Source organism: Jaculus jaculus, chromosome 11 (genome assembly GCF_020740685.1).
Source record: "Jaculus jaculus isolate mJacJac1 chromosome 11, mJacJac1.mat.Y.cur, whole genome shotgun sequence".
NCBI classification, from domain to species: Eukaryota; Metazoa; Chordata; class Mammalia; order Rodentia; family Dipodidae; genus Jaculus; species Jaculus jaculus.
Window position 1 is genome coordinate 50,642,969 of NC_059112.1, and position 23,634 is coordinate 50,666,602.

Sequence of the window (23,634 nt, forward strand, 5' to 3'; positions counted from 1 at the left end):
AGAGGGAACAAAAGCCTCAACTGGAAAAAAAAAAAAAAAAAAAAAAAAGCTTTTCTAATACCTTCTCCCTAAAGTGCTGAGTAGTCAGGGGAAATAGAGGTTCAACAGCCAGAGTGGTTGAAGGAGAACGCCCTATTCCTGGCAACTATAGGGTTACCTACAGATGGTAAGAGAGGACGCTGGTGGCGCAGACAGGTTAGAGTCACCATGACAGGGAGCCATAAACTATAGACAAGTTTGAATTAGAGCAGAAGCTCCAAAGACAACTCACCAGCTCTTTTAAACTTTTAATAACTAATCAAGGGTAGTTCTGACTTCTTTAAGCTAATAGCTTATTGTTTTGTAACCTGCTCATCACTAAAGAATTTCATGACTATGCCCCTGAAACATGTTGCTTAGAAACTTTTAGCCCAATAACTTGTAGCCCACCAATAAGATAAAAGACCCAAGGTGATGCCAGACTGCCTGCTGAACAGCCTATGAAGGAAACAGAATTATCATAATTGAAGACATAGTAGACCATGGAGCTCTCCATCGAGAGAGCAAAAGTACAGAGCATTTGTACACTATGGCGTTCTCTATCATTCCAAAGCCTTTGAGCTGAAGCAGCATCTTACTCTCAGGATCTGGGCTTCTGTTGCCACCCCAGAGGTCCTGTGGACACAGCCGCAGACAGAAGGTACAGATACTCCATGCAGGGCTCTTTAAGGCAACGATAAACCAGTGCATGACCTTAGCAAAGAACATGTGGAAATTCTGAACTGTTTCCAAACAAAATATCCCCTAGTCCTGGGTCCCTTTGGGCCAGAGTCTGCACTGAGATCACACTACTCCCAACTCCTCAGCAATCTCCTTGCTTTGTGGTATGCCATACCCTTGGTAAGGCCTTCTCATTATGGATGGGTCCCATGGGCAGCCTTTGTTTCATGCTCACAAAGCCCATGCACAGCCTGTGGCTTCCACCTGTGTTTTCATTTCCTGCAGTTTCCATTGGGATGTGCCTCTGAGGACACTGTAGATGCATGTTCCACAATTGGGCCTTCAGATCCTCCACCCTTCTTGCTTTGGCTCTCTGCCTGGATCCAGCTGGATGGAAGAAAAATGAGGCCTGCTTGGTCATTTCCTCAACTGGCTTCCTCCCTGCAGGATTGCTTCAGGTTACTAGTGATTTGACAGAGGTCACTGTTCTTAAGGTGATTTCCTGGGGCTTTCTAATCCAAGACTCCCAGAGCCACCCCATTCCCCAGCCCTTGCGCTTGCTATGCCCATGCACAGGCAGTACCATTATGAATCATACTTTTTTATACCCTCCTCAAATGTTCTTCACTGGGGTGTGCCACTTGTGCCCTGATAAGAACAACTGAGACTGTTTCTGCCTATGACAGAGGTCAAATTTATCCATCCTTACCTTTGGAGATTGCCCTTTTTGTGACTGGCTGTACTGTGGCTTGGCAATGTTGATAACTGTAACCAATGGAGATACTAATCAGAGCCCTGTTCCTCAAGGCTCTCTTAATGCCCTCACTGTCGCTTCCTAACTGAGAAGAATACTATTACTAATTCCATGGAGACAAAAGACACCATTTGGCATTGTTATGGGCCAACCAGGATGTTTGAATGTTTGATCTATATGCATGCATGCATGCACAAACACATCAACATGTATGTGCATTTGTTTGTTAAAAGAACTCCTCTTTCATCTTAGATGATTAGGAGCCTGCAAGATAAGTTAAAATAGATTAACAGAGTCAGGCATGGTGGTGCATGCCTTTAATCCCAGCACTTGGGAGGCAGAGGTAGGAGGATTGCCATGAGTTCGAGGCCACCCTGAGACTATATAATGAATTCCAGCAGGTCAGCCTGTGTTAGAGTGAGACCCTACCTTGAAAAACCGATAGATAGATAGATAGATAGATAGATAGATAGATAGATAGATAAATTAACAGTAGAAAAGGCAAGGTTTGTTTCCATACATGGATAGGAGAACTCAGAAATAAGTAGCTAGTGATGAGCAACTAGAGAAAATTGTTTACATACAAAAGTAGAGGAGGAGGGCTTAGGGTTTCACTAGGAAGGCACACAAGACTATGTTGGATTGTCACATGCCAATGCATGAGGACCTTTCTCCACAAATCAACTCCTTCACAGGGGATTTAGTGGCATGCCGAACAGACATCTGATGCCAAACTCTGTCCTGCACATGTGCACAGCATGAAAACATACTTGCACATATGAACTTACACATATAAGAACATGCATACACACATGCACATATACCACATGCATACAAACACCAAAAAAGAAAAAAAAAAGTACAGCTAAGCTGTAAGTACCAAAACATAGTGCCTTTTCCTTTAAAAAGATTTGATTCCTTATAAAATGTAATCAGATTTAGGTAATGGTGATCATGAGCAACAGTATAATTCTACACATCACATTAGTCAACATTGCCATCCTAGTAGGTAAGCCACGGATGGCACTTGCATGGAGTTTGGCTGCATTCCAACAATGCCATCAACTCTGGAATTTGAGATTCATGGAAAGGTCATGAAATTGTGTTCTTCTTTTGACCTTTTTTTTCAACCATTTTAAGATGTAAAGCCCACTATAGATTTGGTAGTATAAAAGCAAAGAACAAGCCAGGTTTGCCCCTGCTGTGGGCATAAACCCTCTGCAGATGTGTTGATTATGGTTATCCCCTCAGTGCTGCATTGTAAGCCCCTCTGAAGTGTGGGTGATCCCATACCTCTCATTGATTTTGCATAAAGCTCAACAAGCTCATGGACAGGATGTGTCATCAGCTTTCCCTGCTTATGTACCTTGCCTGCCCTCTTTCCACCCATCCCCTCCTAGTGGGAACAGCTCCTCATAGGATTCTAGGAGTCAATGATTTTTTTTATCCCTGGGCAAGAGTATCATTTCATAAGTATGATGTCATGCTTAGCCTATCTACCTTAGTTCTGGACAGGAACAGGTCTTAGTGGGAAACCTGGAAACCTGCCACTAAATAATTGTGTTAGTCATCTTTCTATTTCTATAATGAAATACCTGAGAAATTAGCTCAAGTTTATTATAGCTCAGTTTTGAAGGTTTCAGCCATGGTTAATTGGCCCCATTGTTTTGTGTCTGTGGCAAGGAAGGACATCATGATTGGACAGTATACCACAGCCAAACTGTTCACCTCATGTCCTGAAGACAAAAGAGGGTGGAGAAGAGGCTGTGGTCCCACAACCCCCTACAGATGTCCCACTCGGCCTCCTACCTCTTAATAGTTTCCACAACATTCCAATAATGCTACCATGAGGACCAATCACAGGCCTTTGGGACACAACATCCATACTACAGCAATAATGAAAGCTGATTTTTAAACTGTGACTTTACTTGCCTACAGCAAAGTTTTTCCAGAAACTCCCAGGCAAGAGGGCTGAATTACAGGGTCAAATTCAGTTTCATTTAGTATCCTAACACTGTTCTACCCCACCCAAGATTTCTAATCTAGATATTTAGTAAATATTGGCTGATTAAAATAAATTTGTTAAAGTGCAAATGCTTAAGATAAATTCAGTATTTCATAACCTAGACCTTGTACTCATCACTGTGCCTGTCTGGTAATACTTCCAGCACACTCATTTTTTTCCTATCTTTTGTCTTTCCAGTTTCAGTGGCTTTTCAGGTGAAGATTTCTTTCCATGAAGCTAGATGGGGTTGTATCCCTCACTCTGCAATCTCAAGGCTCCCTGTGTCATCTTCATCACATCCAGAAAATAGACCATGATCACTGGCTCAATAATCAGCCAGTAGGAGTCAGCCAGTCAGCCTCTATCTGTGACTCTCTTCCTCTTTCTCCTCCCCTACTCTCCCTCCCCCTGAATTTTATAACAGCAAAGATAAAGAACGCTTTACTGTGCTTATGACTCTTTGTAGATCACTGAATTACACAAATTCAATGTGTTCCTCTGAAAGCTTATAAATGTGTGCTTACTATTCTCAAATAGTAAAATTTTACAAGCCCCATGTTAGAGTTATTATGCCAAATTTTCTACATCAAAAACATGCAGGTGGGCTGGAGAGATGGCTTAGTGGTTAAGCGCTTGCCCATGAAGCCTAAGGACCCCGGTTCAAGGCTCGGTTCCCCAGGTCCCACGTTAGCCAGATGCACAAGGGGGCGCACGCGTCTGGAGTTCGTTTGCAGAGGCTGGAAGCCCTGGCGCGCCCATTCTCTCTCTCTCCCTCTATCTATCTTTCTCTCTGTGTCTGTCGCTCTCTAATAAATAAATAAAAATTTTTAAAAAATAAAAAAAAAACCATGCAGGTGAAGTTGGTAGAAGCCAAAATAAACTCCTTTGACTTATGCACAGGGGAGAACACATATACTTGGATCTGCTTTACAACATGCATTTTCCTCCCAAATAAGTCATTTTATAGAGCGCTTCAGTGATATGAACAAGTACCTCATGATAAAATGTCAAAATGACAGAACTGCATAACAAGTGGGGCATGGGCTTGGTGGCACATGCCTTTAGTCCCAGCCCTCTGCAGGCAGAGGTAGGAGGATCACTGTGAGTTCAAGGCCAGCCTGAGACTACATAGTGAGCTACAGGTCAGCCTGGGCTAGAGTGAGACCCTACCTCAAAAAGGAATTGCATAACAATGTATCCTTTAGTCAACTTGTTGCATTATGTATTTTTGTTCAAAAAAAATTAACAAGCCTATAACATACCAAATACTTAATAATATACATTTCATTGGGGCATCTTTTAAGTTGTTCTACCAAGAAGCATGGTAATTATGTTGGAATCAGCACAGTTCTGTTCTGTGACCCCCTTTGCTAGTTATTCATGAGGCTATGGTGGTTTCCTGGCCAGGTCTCTCAAGGCAGCTTCCCAGCCTCAACAACACTCTGTACTAGTAGCCAGCAGACTTTCAGAGTGTCCTTTTCCTTGGTGCCAAAAGTCTTCTGAAAGGGGTAAGACTGAGTCCTGGCTTTCAAAAGTCTGTTCACTAGGTTCCAGCAACTGCAAAATCTTCAAAGGAGTTTCATTTTCCTGAGTTCTACTTTTCTGTCCTAAGAAATTTCAAAAAAGTGAAGTTAAAAAAATAATAAGCAAAAGCAGACATTACTAACTAGGTCATCTTGCTTTGGACTGTCCCACAGGAAGTGGCACAGGACTACTTTTCAAAGTGATACTTGATTCAATCACCTCTGTTTGGTATGTTTGCAAATGCTCACTTGCACTTGCATTATTTCTTAGAGAAAAGGAATTCAGAATGCTGACTCATTCTAGTATGGATAGCTTCTGCCTTAAACTTTGGAACTGTTCATTGTTTTAGTAGTTTGCTAAGTTGCTGTGTCACAGCAGGAAGTTGAGGGAAGGCTGTGTTTGTCAGTCAACTGTCATTATGACAAAATACCAGTCAACTTAAAATGAGAAAGGGTTTATTTTGCACCTCTGTTTCAGAAGTTACAGCTCATTGTTGTTGGCCCATGGCTTCTGGGCCATGGTGAAAGCACATGGCAGAAGCTTCTCACCCCATGGCACCCAGGAAGCAAACTGTAGAATGGGAATAACATCCTGACCAGGTGATTGCTTGCTTGTTTGAAACTCACCCCAAACACAGTGACTATGCACCCTGAAGAGTATGCCTCCCTGCTTTCCTCTCCAACAGCTTTGTCACCTCCATGCTGCCAGTGAGCTGAGGACCAAGCCTTCAACACATGTGCCTTTGGGGAACATTCATGATGTGAACTGTAGCAAAAACCACTCAGTCTACAGTAGCTGTGGTTGAACTTAGTTTCAAATAAGCAGCCTATCTCCTGGACAAGATATGGTTATTTCAACTCAAGATCTTGGAAGACCACCAAAAAAAAAGGAAAAATAAATAAATAACTGCCAGGAATGGGGGTGCACACTCAGGAGGCAAAGGTAGGAGGATAGATGTGAGTTCGAGGCCACCCTGAGAATACATAGTGAATTCCAGATCAGCCTGGTCTAGAGTGAGACCCTGCCTCAAAACCTTCAAAGAATAAAAAAGGCCATCATAATTTAGAGCTATCACAGGGTTGTCTCAATTACACTTTTTATTTTTATTTATTTTTTTTAATTTTTAAATTTTTATTAACATTTTCCATGATTATAAAAAAAATCCCATGGTAATTCCCTCCCTCCCCCCGACACTTTTTAATTACACTTTTTAAATCAACTAAATGTTCAGAGATGATTCTAGAATTTTCTTCTAATTTCTTTTTTCCTTTCATATTTGCCAATTATGAGATTCCTCAGAATGCGAACCTTTTCTAAGGAACCCCACAGTCATCTTTCATTTTGAATCCAAGCCCCTCCTCTCCTTAAGGAGCCCCACAGTTTCCTTTCATTGTGAGTGCTCCTCTGCTACCTTAATATAAGAATTCAACTATAATGGTGCATGTTTATAAATCCAAGAATTCAGCAGGCTGAGGCAGAAGGATGGTGAACTTAAGGCCAGCCATGGCCACATAGTGGTTCTAATCAAGCCTGAACTAAACAGCAAGATTCTGTCTCTAATCAAACACACAAAGATTACACACATAGTAACACAAATGTATATATGCACCAGAGAGATATTACATTTTATCAAGGCATGACTTGTGGGCATAATTGTGGGGTTTTTTCCTCAAGTGTCTGAAACTCCTTTTAAAGTGGGATGTCTTTTTCCATTTTTCACAGCAGTTTTAGGTTCACAAAAAAAGTTGAACAAGTGATATGTCCCACTGCCATCTCTACACAGCCTTCCCTATTATCAGCATCTCTGTGAGACTAGTACATTTGCTACACTTAATGAACCTGCACTGACACATCTTTATCACATAGCATCTATAATTAACAATAGTGCTTACTTTTAGTGTTACATATTCTGCAGGTTGGGCCAAATTGAGGATGGCATATATCTATCATTGTGGTATCTCACAGTGTTTTCATTGCCCTAAAAATTTAAGCTTCTATGCTATCCTGTCTCCATGGATGCTTTTTATGGGCATGAATATGGATAATATCAGACTAAGAAAGCTTGTAATTGAGTAGCTCCTACCAGAACCTCTGAGAATATGGGACTTTTTTGTTTGTTTGCTTTACAAGGTAGAGTTTCACTCTAGCCCAGGCTGACCTGGAATCACTATGTAGTCTCAGGGTAGCCTCGAACTCATGGTGATCCTCCTACCACTGTCTCCTGAGTGCTGGGATTTAAAGGCGTGTGCCACCACGCCCAGCGAATATGGGACTTTTATCTGTGGGAGTTGAAAGACATTTATATATGTCAGTATCTTTACGATCATGATTTCCAGTTTCTTCTTCAGGTTCTGAAAATCCCTTGTTATCAAGACTATTGTGTTCAAGGAAAAGCAATAAGTGTAGGGAGGCCAGCATGTGAACCTGGTGTCAAGAGCAATAGAAAGGTAAGAAGCAAGTTCTTCCTGATGTCTATTCAGTCTCTTTCCATGTGCTCTGGAGTATTTCATGCACATTTCTCATTGTGTCTAATACTTATCATTCACTCACTGAGCTGAGCAGGTCAGCATGACACATTTCACTGTGTGCCAGGGGTTTGTCTGGTGGTGTACTCTGTCAGTTAATAAAGAAACACAGGGCCTTTTTTTTTCTTTCTGAAAGTTATTGCCATTGCCCAGAGCAGAAGGATCAGAGGTCATTGGAGATAATAACATGGAGATGAAGTAAGGATTAAAATGAGCCAAATATGAATATGTTTCATATAGCATTTGCTGTATAGCAGCTGCTGACCTGTGCAGAGAACAGTTTCAGAAGGTTAGAAAACTCTTAAACACTCTAGTAGTGGTGACAATAACAACCACCAACACACAGTATTAGCATGCCCAACACTGTTCTGCCACACTGTTCTGTCATGAGTTCTTACAATCCTTATGTACAAGCAAGGTAGACATCTGACCGAAAGTGATTTGTCCAAGTCCACAGAGGTATCAAGTGCTAAGGGTAACACTTTGGCTGGACTATGAAGCCCCAGAACCCATTCTCTTGGTCATGAAATTGGACTGCCTCCCTGTGACCTTCTTTGTTGGCCCTATATCTGGTGATTCACTCAATTTTAGAAGGAAATCCAGTAATGATTCCTTTACTCACTCATTTCTCACTGTCATAGCTGGTCAGGGCAAAGTACTGTTACAGAAACAAAGACAGGTGCCTATTGTCATAATCCTTAAAAGAGACATCACAACAAATGTATCTAAGACTAGGACAAAGCAAAGCTCTCAAGAGAAGAGAAAAAAAAAAAGCTATTGTATGTGAAACTAGGTGAAAAAGGAGTTAGACATGAAGTAACCAAAGAATCTGTAGCTGTTCCTTAGAAATTGTCTCCTGATAGTCAGAATGCCCCTTTGTTGTTAAACATCCTTGAAGGCATAGTTAGGTTCCTGCCATGTCTTCCTGCCACACAAGTGTTAAGGAAAAGTCTGTGTACTTACAGGACCTTGACTTCATATCATTTATAGTACAGCTCTGATCCCCTCTTTTGTGGGATTTTTAATAGGATCATGAGAATAATTACCCTAAAAGTGAGATCCAGTCCTCCATGATTTGGTAGGGAAGAAAAGTACCACTTTACCTCAGAAATATGCCACCCACCTGACAAATACTCATGAAATGTCTTCATAATCCATAACAAACAGCCAATATACTGCTACCCACCTCCTTCAGAATGTTCCCCATCCATTTTTCTCTGGACTGCATACTATGCTTTTTGTTGTTGTTGTTGAGGAAACATCTGGTTAAACTATCTATGTCTCTTAGCTGAATTTGTTCCATGGAAAAGAACTGAGAAGAAACTCTCATCAGATAACAAATGGACAGAAAGCTTATATCAAGAGTGAAGTATTGCCAATTCAGTTCAATTTAAATCAGAAAACCCTCTGAAGATCCTACAAGGACAAAAACTTGCTTCCTCCTCAAAAGAATGAAGTGTTTCCCCAAGATAGGTAGACCACAATGCAAAAAAGCCAACAAAAGTGGTATGACAGTCTCCAGCAAGGATACCAAGTCCCACAATGAAAGCCTCCAATGAAATAATAGAGCAATCACCAGAAATTCAATCCCAAAATGAAAACATGCCAACCAATGAGACCCTGATCAAAAGAAATGCTGAACTAGAAGCAAACCATCAAAAACCCAACAACTGTGTTAATGAAATTGAACAGAATCATTTCTTAGAGCCTTCAGCTTTTGACAGAAGGTTTAACTTAATTGAAGAAAGTATTAGTAACATCAAAAGAGATGTGAATGAATTGAAGGTATGTCAAGAAATGGAAGATCTCAATAACTAATTGATTAAGCTTACTGAAGACCTGATGAAATGTAAGAAAGAATTCCAGGAAGCATCAAGAAATTCAGAACTTGAACTGAAATTGTTCCTCAAAATAGAGATGAGCATGATAGAAAATATCACAACAGAAAACAAAAATCATATAGAGCTTATAAAAACCTCTTTAGAACCCCTAACTAACAGAGTTACTCATGTGGAAGACAGAACCTCTGAGCTGGAAAACAAGACAGAAGAAATTTATTGGGAGCAACACATTTTGCTAAGTTCAAAAAAATAGAGTGAACAGAATATGGGAGAACTGTGGAATACTCTAAAACAACCAAACATCAGGAACATGGGCATATCTGAAGGAGAGTAAATCCAGGCCAGAGGCATAGAGAAGATATTCAACAGAATTACTGAAGAAATTTTTCTGAATCTCTCAAAAGAGAGGCCCCTCCAGATAGAAAAAGCCCACAGAACAATAAACAGACAGGACCAAAGAAGAAACTCTCCAAAGCACATCATTATTAAAGCTCTTAACAATGAAAATGAAGAGAGTGTGCTAAAAGCAGCAAGAGAGAACCAACTCACTACATCTCACTATATACAAAGGCAATTCCATCAGAATTACCTCAGATTTCTCAGTGGAAGCCCTGAAAGCTAGAAGAGCCTGGAATGGAACACTTCAAAGTCTAAAAAACTATGGCTTCCAACCCAGGCTACTCTACCCAGCAAAAGTATCCCTCATAATAGATGATAAAAGAAAAGCTTTCCATGAAAAAAGTCAACTCTATGATTATATGGACACAAGGCTAAATCTACAGCGAATGCTTCAGGAACTACTCTACTCAGAAGAATCAACCAGTCTGAAGAGCCAACAAGATCACAAAACCAAAAATAGAGCAGGATCAATATAGTACAAAACACAAGAAAGCACCAAACCCCACAAAGCATCTCATCATGACAGGGATTAATTTGAACCTCACAGTAATAACTTTAAATATTAATGGTCTTAACTCACTCATCAAAAGGTACAAGTTATCAGGGTGGTTCAAAAAAATGGGCCCTTCTATCTGCTGTCTTGAAGAGACACACCTCACACTAAAGACAGACACCTCCATAGAGTGAAAGTATAGAAAATGATATTCTAAGAAAATGGAAATGAAAAGCAAGCAGATGTTGCTATATTAATATAGTTAAAATAGACTTCAAATGAAAACTAATCAAAAAGGACAAAGAAGGCCACTTCTTAATCATCAAGAGAATAATCCAACATAAGGACATCACAATCATAAATATATATGCACCAAACACAGGTATACCACAGTTTATAAAACAAAATCTACTTCACAACACAACAGAAATAAACACCAACACCATCATAGTCGGAACTTCAATAATCCACTATCATCAGTAGACAGATCACCCAAGCAGAAAATCAACAGGCAAATAATAGAGATCAGCAATACCATAGACAAACTAGATGTAATGAATTTCTACAGAATGCATATTCTTCTCAGCAGCCTATGGAACATTCTTCAAAATAGATCATATCTTAGGCCATAAAGTGTGCCTCCATAAATTCAGGAAAATTGAAATCACTTCCTGCATTATATCAGGTCACAATGCTTTAAAGCTAGAAATCAACAAAAAGAAACTCATCAAGAACTCCACCAGCTACTGGAGACTAAAAAACCCACACTTTTAAACAATAAATGGTTTGTAGATTAAATAAAAAAAGAAATTGTATAATTTCTAGAATTGAATGATAATGAAAACACATCCTACCAAATCGTATGGGACACAATTAAGACAGTCCTAAGGGGAAAATTCATAGTGCTAAATGCCTTCATAACAAAGACAGAGAGATCCCAATTAACAACATAACTGTTCACCTAAAGGTACTGGAAAAGCAAGAAGAATCTAACCCTAAGAGCTAGAGACAGAAAGAAATAATCAAGATCAGAGCAGAAATTAATGAATTGAAAACAAAGAAAACAATTTTAAAAATCGATGAAGTTCATGAAGAGCTGGTTCTTGGAAAGATAAACAAGATTGATAACCCTCTGGATAATTTGATCAAGTAAAAAAAAGAGAGAGAGAGAATTTTCAAATTAACAAAATCAGAAATGGAAAAGGAAAGGTCACAACAGATACAACAGATATCAGTGCAATTGGAAGAATATTAGGACATATCCAAAACCTCTACTCCACACAATTGGATAATCTGGAAGAAATGGATGAATTCCTAGACACATACCATCTAATAAAACTAAACCCAAAGCAGATTAATCACCTAAGCAAGCATATCACATCCATTAAAATTGAGAAGGTAATCAAAAATATCACCAAAAAGAAAGGTCCAGGACCAGATGGCTTCTCAGCCGAATTCTACCAAACCTTCATGGAAGAACTGAACCCAATTTTTCTCAAACTGTTTCACATAATCAGAGAACAGGGAATCCTTCCCAATTCATTTCATGGAGCTAGAATCACCCTAATACCAAAACCAGACAGAGATACAACAAGAAAAGAAAACCATAGGCCTACATCCTTGATGAATTTAGATGGAAGGATCCTGAACAAAGTCCCCATAACAAAATTCAACAACACATCAAAAGCATTATCTACCTTGATCAAATACACTTCATGCCAGGGATTCAGGAATGGTTCAACATACAGAATAGGTAAATGTAATACGCCTCATGAATAAACTGAACCGTAAGGACCACATGATCATCTCAGTTGATGCAGAGAGGGCCTTTGACAAAATACAATACCACTTCAGGATCAAAGTGTTGGAAAGAATAGGTCTGGAGGGTTTATATCTCAACCCAATAAAGGCTATATATAAAGCTTCTAAAGCCCAAATAATACTTAATGGAGAAAGACTTAAGGAGTTCCCACTGAAATAGGGAACAAGCCAAGGGTGCCCACTATCACCACCCCTCTTCAATATAGTACTAGATGTACTAGCCCAAGCAATAAGACAGGAGAAAGAAATAAAAGGGTTCAAATTAGAAAGAAAGAAGTTAAGTTAGCCCTATTTGCTAGTGACATGATCCTATATATGTGACCCAAAATTCTCCATCTTAAAACTTATAAAGGTGAGTAATTCTTTCAGTAAAGTGGCAGGATACAAAATCATGCACAAAAGTCAGTAGCCTTTCTATATGCAAAGGACAAATATACAGAGAAAGTAATCTGAGAAACTGTCCCATTTTCAATAGCAACAAAATAATTAAATACTTTGGAATAACACTAACTAGGGATGTGAAAGACCTATATAATGAAACCATTTTTTAAAAAACTCAAGAAAGAAATTGAGAAAGGTTTGAGAAGATACAAAGACAACCCATGCTCCTGGATAGGTAGAATTAATATTGTGAAAATGCCAATTCTACCAAAAACAACATAGAGATTTAATGAAATACTGATAAAAATACCAGCATCATTCTTCATAGAGATTGAAAAAGTAAACTCAGAATTAATCCTCAGCAAAATGTCATGATACCTGATCTAAAGCTATATTACAAAGCCCTAGTAACAAAAACAGCATGGTACTGGCATAAGAACAGAATGGAACAGAATTGAAGGCTCAGACCTTAGATCATGTAACTACAGCTACTTGATCTTTGACAAAGGAGCCAATAATGTAGACTAAAGAAAAGAGAGCATCTTCAACAAATGGTGTTGGACAAATTGGATGACCACATGTAGAAACATGAAACTATACACACTCCCCGCTCCATATACAAAATTCAAGTCCAAGTGGATTAAAGACCTCAATATAAGACCTGAAACTCTTCTCTTACTGGGAGAAAAAAGTGGGAGGAACTCTTCTTGATATAGGAGTGGGGAAAGACTTCCTAAACAAAACCTTAGTAGCCCAGGAAAATCAGGGATTTCATGAATCTAAAAAGCTTTTTTGCTCAAAAACACCATAAGCAGAGCCAACTAGATTACCCACTGAATGAGAGAAAATCTTCAACATCTGTACACTGACAGAAGCCTAATATGTAGAATCTACAAAGAACTCAAAAAACTAAACAATACAAAAATCAAACAATTGCCGGGCATGGTGGCACACACCCTTAATCCCAGCACTCGAGAGGCAGAGGTAGGAGGACTGCTGTGGGTTTGAGGTCACCCTGAGACTTCATAGTGAATTCCAGGCCAGCCTGGGCTACAGTGAGACCCTATCTCAAAACTACAACAAGAACAACAACAACAAAATCAAACAATCCACTCCAAAAGTGGGACAGAGAACTGAATAGGGAGTTCTCCGAGAAAGAATTACAAATGGCTAACACACACTTAAGGAGATGTTCAATATCCCTAACCATTAGGAAAATGCAAATTAAAACAATCTAGATTGGAGAGACCTGTGAGGTCCCTAGATCAAGACAGCTTCCTGTTAAAGCATTTGATTACCTGCCTAAGGAAACAACTAAGATCCTATTGCTGAGGACACCATATGCTGCTGGCACAGACTGTGGAGAGACCTGGCTGGAATTCAGAAGAAGGACAGTCCCCAGACAGCCAGTCTAGTGTTGGAAAGCACTACATGAGCTACTGGGGGAAAATGGCCAACAATGGTCTGAACAGCCAGAGGTCTAAGCTACTTAGAAGCAAGCACCTTGCCACAATGTAAATGCCAGTGCAATAGTGGCACACAGCCTCAGTGGGTAACCAATAGCTTTCTGATCTGCCCAGTATAAAGAAACCCATATCTGGAATTGAGAACCAGATCAGAATCCTATTGGAGGCAAAGATTATGTTCTCTAGTGTCATGTTCTCACTTGTCTTTGGCTAAAAGAGGGGCTACACATATCCAATGCTCCCTAAAATAGTAATGCTTATCCCATTTAAACCACACTGATATCACTCTCCCTTGAAAAATTTTCTTTTTCATAAGGTAGTAAGATAACGTACCACTTACACTTCAGCCAAGGCACAGCTGAAACCACAGAGGAATGGGAAGATAAACAAGAGTGGTGCTTCCGTTCTGTTCCAGGTAATCAGCACCAGGGTGTAGGAAGACAGACCCTGAGGATATTCAACATCTACCAAAGCAGAGATCCAGAGGCTCCTACGAGCTCATCACTGAAGGGGACTTGAAACTCATCTACCATGGCTCAGGGAATTTTGCTGAAGAGAGAGAGGGAGGAAAGATTGTTAGAGCCACAGGTTGAGACATCCTGCCCAGAGGCACTCCCTCAAAAAAAAAAAAACTGATTACTAGCCGGGCGTGGTGGAGCACACCTTTAATCCCAGCACTCGGGAGGCAGAGGTAGGAGGATTGCCATGAGTTCAAGGCCACCCTGAGATGACAGAGTTAATTCCGGGTCAGCCTGGACCAGAGTGAGACCCTACCTCGAAAACCCAAAAAAAAAAAACAAACTGATTACTGCTCCCACATGCATAAACTACAACCCCATGAGGAAACCTGCAACCCTAATGAGGAGTGTCCCCAACAGAATGAGGGCAGGGATGAGGAAAAAGTGGGTAACAACATGTGATGTATCCATATGATACATCTTGATAATAATAATAATAATAAACATTAAAAAAGAATTTGTTATTGATACCATAGAAACTTGCTTCTTGATTAGAACATTAAAGAAATAACTCTCTTAAAGAGAGATAGACAAAGAGAGCTAGGGAGGGAAAGAAGGGAGAAGAGAGAGAGAGAGAAAAAAAAGGAGAGAGAGAAAGAGAGAGAAGGACCTTGTGGGGTTGGAAGAAGCTTTACCCTTAAACCATAGGCTATTGCTGATAAATCCCAGTGCCAGAATTGGGTTATCCCCCACAGTGAACTTGTTTGTCAGTGAGGCCCATGAGACCCAGTAAACAATAAAGGCCATTGCTGAAGCACTTGATTACCCACAAGAAATAAATGGTAAGACCTTGTTGCTGAGGACACTGCAGGCTGTTGTTGCTGGACATTGAGAAACCATGCTAAAACTGAAACGGAAACCAGATCCATGCTGGCTAGCCCTCATAGTGCTGGAAAGTCTATGGGAGCTGCTGGGGGATAATGGTCACCAACAGCATGAACAAGTAGTGGATACTGTAATCAACCATCCAGTTAAGAGATACATGCCAGGACTGCTGCAGTAGTGGTACACAGGGTATAGGGATAATAACCTGCTCTCTGTTTGGATATGAGATCCACTCAGTGGGAGGGAGTGCATACCTGGTACTGAGAACAAAGTCAGAAGCCTATAGCTTGGAATGTCATAGACCCTGGAAGGAAGCTTCTACTGCTTGTTGGCTAAAAGGAGAGGTTAGACCCATCAAAAGTCTTCTAAATGTCTATGTTTATGCCATTTGATCTATGCTGGTGTTACTCTTGACTAGAGAATCTGCTTTTAAAGATGTCAGCTAAGGGCTGGAGGGATGGCTTAGCAGTTAAGGTGTTTACCTGCAAACCCAAAGGATCCAGGTTCAATTCCCCAGGACCCACATTAGCCAGATGTACATGGGGGCACATGCGTCTGGAGTTCGTTTGTAGTGGCTGAAAGCCCTAGCACACACATTCTCTCTCTCTCTTTCTCTCTGTCAAATAAATAAATAAATTAAATTAAAATTAAAAAAAAGATTGCAGCTAATACTGGGAAGACCCTAGACCTATCAATATGACAAGAAAGCTGACTTCCAAGTTTGAGACAAGATAAGTCACCTATATCACACCTAACAGGGCCCAGGAAATATTACAGAGGAAGTAGTGGATTTAAAAATGAGTGCTTGGGCTAGAGAGATGGCGTAGTGGTTAAGCGCTTGTCTGTGAAGCCTAAGGACCCCGGTTTGAGGCTCGATTCCCCAGGACCCATGTTAGCCAGATGCACAAGGGGCCACACACATCTGGAGTTTGTTTGCAGTGGCTAGAAGCCCTGGCGTGCCCATTCTCTCTCTCTCTCTCTACCTATCTACCTCTCTCCCTCTCTCTCTCTCTCTCTCTGTCACTCTCAATAAATAAAAAATGAACAACAAAATTTTTTTTAAAAAATTAGTGCTTCTCTCACTGCTAGCCTGGGAACCTCCTCTAGGGAGCTAGCAGTAGACAACAAGGAGATTCAAAACTCATCAAAACAGAAATTCAGAGGCTGCTGGGGACTCAACACTAAAGGAGACTTATAACACACACTCCTCAAGGCTCAGGGAACATTGTGGAGCAGGGGCAAAAAGAATCACTGGCTGGGAAAGGGTACTCTAAGGCATTGTCATTCCCACCCAAGTCACTGACTGGTGCATTCATGAACCCACAGTAAATACTGATAACCCCACTGAGGAGGGCCTCAGTGAAATTAGGATAGGTGAGAGGGGACATAAGAGTATAACCTCATGGGAGTATATGACAAATTTGCACTATGTTCATGTAATAAAGTTGTGATGATTAAGGCAGGGCTTAATGTCTGCCAAGTGTATGGAAAAGCAGTAGGAAGGAAATCAAGGCAGAGAGACCAGCATGTTCAAAAACTCCAAGGAGGGAGAAAGTGGGGGCACATCTGGGCTATGGCAAGGCAGTCTACTGGACAATGCCAGCTGGATACAATCTCTCTGAGGAGCTTATAGCACTTTTACAATATGCAGTGGTGGTTGTATTACATGAGCATTCTACCATGTGCCAGGCCTCTAGTCCTCTACAGCCTCATTTCTCCTTTGTTTTCTTCATCCTTCTCAACTTGACCTGGTCCCTTAGCCCCTGCTGGCCCCCTGGCCAAGGCTTTGTCCTATCTTAACCCTGTCCCAGACTGTCCTGATGTAGAAAGAGTAATCTACTGCCAACCGGTGACTGAGTATGTGCTGGGAAAGAAAAGTAGAAGGCATGTTACACCTGGCTCAGAGCTTCTAGCTATCATCTGATGCTAGTGATGAGGAAAAGGAGACTGATGGTGTACATTAGTGCCTTCCTCATTGCTGTGAATAAAATACCTGACTGGAAGCAATTTAAGGAAAGAAATTGCTTAATTTAGCTTAAAGATCGAGGGGGATACAGTCCACCATCCAGGAATGCAAGGTGGCAGAAGCAAGAAGTTAGCTTGTCACATTTCAGCCAGAAAACAAGCAGATAACAGAAGTGGGCTGGGCTATAGTAACCACAAGGCTCCACCTCCTAAATATTCCACAACCATCCCAAATAGCGATACCAGCTAAGGGTGAAATGATCAAACACGTGAGACTATGGGGAAAATCTTATATCCAGACTATAACACTATGTATACATTTATTAATTACCATAACACAACAATCAGGCAGGCTATTTCATAAAGAAAAGAAGATCTATTTTGGCTCACACATCAGAAGGTGCAAGGATATAACAGCATGATTCAAATTCCTTTTTTGTAATCAGATTCATGTGAGAGCCCCCTAGTATGCATTCTGTCATGGTGGGAACGGACATGTGTACATTGTGTATTATGTGATCTCTCTTTCTTCCTATATAGCCACCAGTATTCAATTATCAATGACCTAATCTAATCTAACCACTTTCCAAGGGTTATACCTCTGCACACAATAGTTGGATTAAGTTTCCACCCTCTTACTATATTAACATAAGACTTCAGGATTTAACCTATATGAGTACACAGAGAAAAATCATATTCACACCATAGGTAATGTCAATTACCTGACCTTGACTGCCAGAAGAGATACAGCCCCTGCATTGAGCCCATGAGGCAGGACAAATCTGTGTGGACCACACAAGGGAGACTAGGTGGAAAATGAGGAGGAATCAGGAGAGAGAGAGATGGAAGGCTGGGGAAGCTGGCAAGTTCTTGCTTCTTTTCTAGTGTGAGAGACAAAGCCTGCCCTGGAGAGAACCATGAGGTTAGAGGACAGCATACAATGGCCACTTAGCTGTATGGTTTTATGATGGTTATTTGCTCAAGTGTCCACAAGCACTGAATTGTGGCACTATTAGGTAGACTTCACCCAAGTCACCTCCAGTGCAGTGAAAGAAGTTCACACAGCACTGCAAGAGGAGCATGGTTCTACATAACTTGTAGCCAGTCAGAGTTCTACACAAACTTCTGAGCTCTCTGAGAAGGTCAGAGCCACTGATGTTCCACTTTCTGGTCCCCAACTTTAGAATCAGGGGTCAGGGAACTCTCACATCTGACCTCCCCACTTGCTATGGGTTAGACTAGAAGTAGAAAACAGGTATTTGTGACAAGGTTTTGTTTTCTCTTCTGAAAATGTTTTGTTTTAGGCCAGAGTTTTGAACATATATTGGGTGTGTATGTGTGTGTGTGTGCTTGTGTGTGTACAAGTGTGTGCTTTGCTTTGTCTGACTGTAGAAGTAATTCACTCTCATTTGAGAAAACATGGGAGTCATACAAAAGAAGTCAAAGGTCAAAAATAGAACCACAGATAAGTTCTCTCTTCAGAGATAATTGCCCATTTTTTTGTTTATTTTCTTTCATTTGTTTACAATATATGTATACATATATATCACAAATACAAATTAATGATATAATAATTATATCAATTATTAACTTCTTATTATATATCAGACAATTGCATTATATGGCAAACTTTTTTAATCCTCTCTCTTGGACTTAGCATTGATATTTCCTTATATGATTAAATGCTCTATGGAGACACATGTTTTTAAATTAACATACAGAGGATTATTCTTTAGATAATGTCGCTCTAAGAACCTTGAGAAATACAGATCCAGGTAACAACCATCTTGGTCCATATGCAGAGTGGTCCTTCCACTGCCTCTCACTGCCCCTTTTACTTAGCCTTTCCCTCTAGGCTTGAGGCATCCCTCTGCACTCCCCCAAACCACTCATCTCCCCCAGATGCCATAGCCTAGTCCTGCAGTGTGTGGTCATTTGGTCTAGCTTCTTTCCCTTAGCAGAATGCACCAGTGTTTCAGCCACACCATGTCATGCACCAGTAAGTGCTTCTTTTCTTGCTGAACCAGCGTACAGGTAACTTATTCATTCTGTAGTCCAAGGACACTTGAGCTGGTAAAGATTACTCTTACTTGTTAACAGAGAGTTCATCCTATAGGTATACTAAACTTATGTAGCTTGTCTAAAAAGTCCCAGTAAAATATGTAAATATTTGGCATTTTGTGTTGTTCCTTTACCACAAGTAACCAGTAATTTGAACATCTTGAGATATAAATCTTTGTATATCATATACGTTGCATACCTTTATACAGTATACATGTATGTGCATTTTACACTGAGGGAGACAGAGGAAATGTACAAAATATAAAATTCCACTCTTAGAATTTTCTAACTATGTTTGATTATATAAGATTGTATTTTATACCGGGGCATGTTGAAATGTCTTGTGCTATTTTAAACATAAGGAAATAGTGATGTAAATTCTGTGCTAGCAGATCTCACCTCACTCTGGGCCTTGTTTCCTGTGCCCTGAGCACAAATGTCAGAATGCCATCTTAGGACAGTTTTCCTAAAGGACTGCTTTAGACAATGGAATACTCACTATTCATTTAGTATGTAAGGGTCTGCATGTTGTTACAACAGCACCATTGTGTTTCTTGTTACATTTGAGAACCTGAAGCCAATGCCACTAAAAGAGGAATGATAAGGCTGGCACTCTGGTCCATATCAAGAGATGTGGCTGCTCTGAAAATGACAAAGGAAATAGAGAAAATGTCAGTATTGGCATATGACACCTACTTTCACAAACACACATGCACAGCATAGAAAATTTTAAATCAAGCAGAAAATAATAAAATGGAAAGTGTATTTCTTTGTTTCCCTGTTCCCATTTTCATTTGTGTGTGTGGGGGTGTAACATGTGAGATATGTACCATGTGTGTGTGAAAATGTGTATGCTTCATGCACATGAGTGGGGAGGTTAGGAGAAAATGTGGGGCATCCTCTTATGGAACATCTGTGTACTTCCTTGAGACAGGGTTGTCTCCCTCAACCTGGATCTGCAGTCTGTCAGCTAGCCCCAGTGATTCTCCAGTCCATGCCCCACCTCCCTTGCCATGGACTTTACAGACATGAGTGGTCACACCCAGCTTTTTATTTGGGTTCTAGAGAGTTGAACTTGTCTATCTCTAGCCCAAGGGACACTTATGCTTAAGCAGCAAGTACTCCTAACCTCTGAGCCACATCCTCAGCCTTTTTTTTTTTTTTAGGTTTTGCTCTTCCCACTATGTAGAGAGAATTGTAGTTGATAAGTTGTCCTTTCAGGAAAGTGAAACACACACTTTTATGTAAGTGTATGCCTTCTTGCATTTTGCAACATACATTCTTTCCTAACACCACCTCTTGGACATACTTCATATTGGTACACATGGAGTCAATTCATTTTTTCATACATAATTTCTTATTATTTGAATGTTCCGCAGTGTTAGTCAAGTTCTATGTTAATAAACATTATATTGTTAGAGTTTAACTGATGAAGAAAAACCTGTCCTGCCATAAAGATACCAAGACAGAAGGCCTGGACAAATTATTTTCTGTTCACTGGAAATAATGCCTGTACTTTGGAATATATATATGTATGTGTGTGTGTGTATGTATATTTGGAATATATATGTAAAAGTTGCATATGGACAGGGTAATTCCGGGCCTATTGCTACTAACTATTTTCACTGTTTATATCTGGCTTCTGTGAGTAGCTTAAGATATGAACAGGTCCAGGTCTTTGAAAGCAGGCTCCTTTACTACTGAGGCATCTTTCAGCCAAGACTTGTTCTGAAAAGAAGTTACTGCATTTTTTTTCAGTCAATTAAGACATGAATTTTTAGAATTATGAAACCATCTTATGTAGGTTCAGACAATAAATCTCACTGTTCTCACTTGGTTATCAGGTCCTTAAAAACACTTGACTCACAGTGAATGATGGGAGCCTTTTGTTGTTTGGCAAAGTCTCCTTCTGCTGAACATTTTCTAGTTACACTTCTGATCCAATTTAATGCCCCAGACTTGATTTATTCAAAATCAATCATTGTTTTTACTTTAAAATAACAACTAATATGAGGATACATTTATTTTATTTTCAACAAAATAAGGTAACAGAGAACTAAGTTCCACAACCATTAGAGTCTCTTTCAGTCTTTTCAAGTTCCTATTTTGTTTGCTAGAAGTAATCAATTAGCATCTTGGAATTTATCTTGTCAGACCTGCTTTGTTACTGACCCCTGTTAGGGATACATTAAGACAAATAGAAACACATAGTTGTGCTGCCTTTTGCTGTAGATATGTGTGTTAGTGTTATATATGTCAGCTGGATATACCTTTTTTTTTTTAAAAGCAAGTTCTCCCCAGAACACCCAGCTTTTTATTTATTTATTTATTTGAGAGCGACAGACACAGAGAGAAAGACAAATAGAGGGAGAGAGAGAATGGGCGCACCAGGGCTTCCAGCCTCTGCAAACGAACTCCAGACGCGTACGCCCCCTTGTGCATCTGGCTAACATGGGTCCTGGGGAACCGAGCCTTGAACCGGGGTCCTTAGGCTTCACAGGCAAGTGCTTAACCGCTATGCCATCTCTCCAGCCCTGGATATACTTTTGCCCAGCAAGCATTTCTTAAGCAGATGTGAGGTTCTTGGCAATGGTTTTCTCCCTGTGTACAGGTACTTTGGTGTTTAAAAATCCACTCTTGCTTTTAAACTTATAAATTCAAAAGTTTGGTGTGCTCATATATTTTTTCAATTTTAGTTATGAATTGTACTGAACTATTTAAAAACTGCACTCTGGTAACATTTACTGGTACTTCACACTTATTAAGTCCCTTTACTGTTTCAAACACAAGTCATTTAGGTTAAAATAAACCTATTTCAAAATATTTTAACCTTAAAAAGGTTTTATTTTAAAATATGAAATATTTAAAATATATTTCCGAAAGATATATTTTCTTTCAAAAAGCATTTTAATTGCTTTAGATAGGCAAAACCTTTTCACATATATATTTATAATTTTTCAAGGTAGAGTCTCACTCTAGCTCAGGCTGACCTGGAATTCACTATGTGGTCTAAGGGTGGCCTTGAACTCATGGAGATCCTCCTACCTCTGCCTCCCAAATGCTGGGATTAAAGGTGTGTGCCACCATGCCCAGCTCTTCAAATATTTGATTTCAGTAAATCTAATAGATGTATAAAATTTAATCTTAATTCTATTAATATTCCAACAATGAAGGCTGGAGAGATGGCTTAAAGGTTAAAGGTACTTGCTTGCAAAGCCTGTATACCTGGGTTTGATTCCCTAGTACACCCATATGAAGGCAGATGCACAAAATGTTACATGCGCCTGGAGTTCACTTACAGTGGCAGAGGGCCCTGATGTGCCAATTCTCCCTCTCTCTCTCTCCCTGAAACTAAATAAATAAATTCTAAAAATACATGGGCCCCGAGGTTTGATTCCACAGGGCCCAAGTAAGCCAGATGCACAAAGGGGCACATATATCTGGGGTTCATTTGCAGCAGCTGGAGGCCCTGGCATTCCCATTCTCTCTGTCTGACTCTCTCTCTCTAATAAATAAATAAAAAATAAAAAAGAATTATTTGGTGAAAATTTCTGACCATACAGGTTACAGGAACATTTTAAATCACTTTCTAGGAGTGGGATACAAAAATTATATAATTCTGGCCACATGTTGTCAAACTGTTGTCCTAAAGTGCTTTGCCAATTTGTAATCACATTAAGTATTAAATATCATCTTTAAAATAATTTTCTTGCTATCTTTGTTAAGGTGTGAAAAAGAAGTTGAAATGAAAATTATACCATACCAAGTTTCTATTTTACTCTTCATGGAGTAATTAGATAATATTATGTATTTGATATTTCTGTTTTCACATTTATCTACCAATTATCTACCAATATTCATTGCTAAAATGTTCAAGAGATAAGTAAGATTGCTTCTAAGGAAACCAAAGCAGATAAAAGTCTGTCAAGGAGTAAAAGAAGGTTTTTAGTCTCACATTCAAAAGAAATAGGCACATAGGAGGTGACTCATTATTCTAAACTGTGAACCAGCCCAATTTATTTTTTTCTTTTTTTTATTTTTTATTAGCATTTTCCATGATTCTAAAAAAAATCCCATGTTAATTCCCTCCCTCCCACCCCGACTTTCTCCTTTGAAATTCCATTCTCCATCATATTACCTCCCCATCACAACAACCAGCCCAATTTCAAGGGTTTATTGCAAATGAAGTTGGAAAGAAGATAGATGAGAAGAACCTAGCCTATTAATTTGTCTTTCTACCCATGTATGTACCAATCTACCTGTAACCTTTCTATCCATCCACCTAATGCTGTAATGATAAGCATGATCAAAATATCCTATGAGGTGCACAGTGTCTACCATATAGTTGATGCATCTC

The 23,634-nt window shown here is 39.8% G+C and overlaps 1 protein-coding gene across 1 annotated transcript in view; it reads right to left on the reverse strand.

Moving 5' to 3' along the window:
* Window positions 1–18,682: 18,682 nt before the first annotated feature.
* Bst1 (bone marrow stromal cell antigen 1) overlaps window positions 18,683–23,634 on the reverse strand; it is a 43,104-nt gene continuing 38,152 nt past the window's right edge. The window contains exon 9 of the mRNA XM_004656140.2: window positions 18,683–19,919. Coding sequence (XP_004656197.2) covers window positions 19,835–19,919 — 85 coding nt within the window. The 3' untranslated portion in view covers window positions 18,683–19,834. The remainder of the gene's footprint in view (window positions 19,920–23,634) is intronic.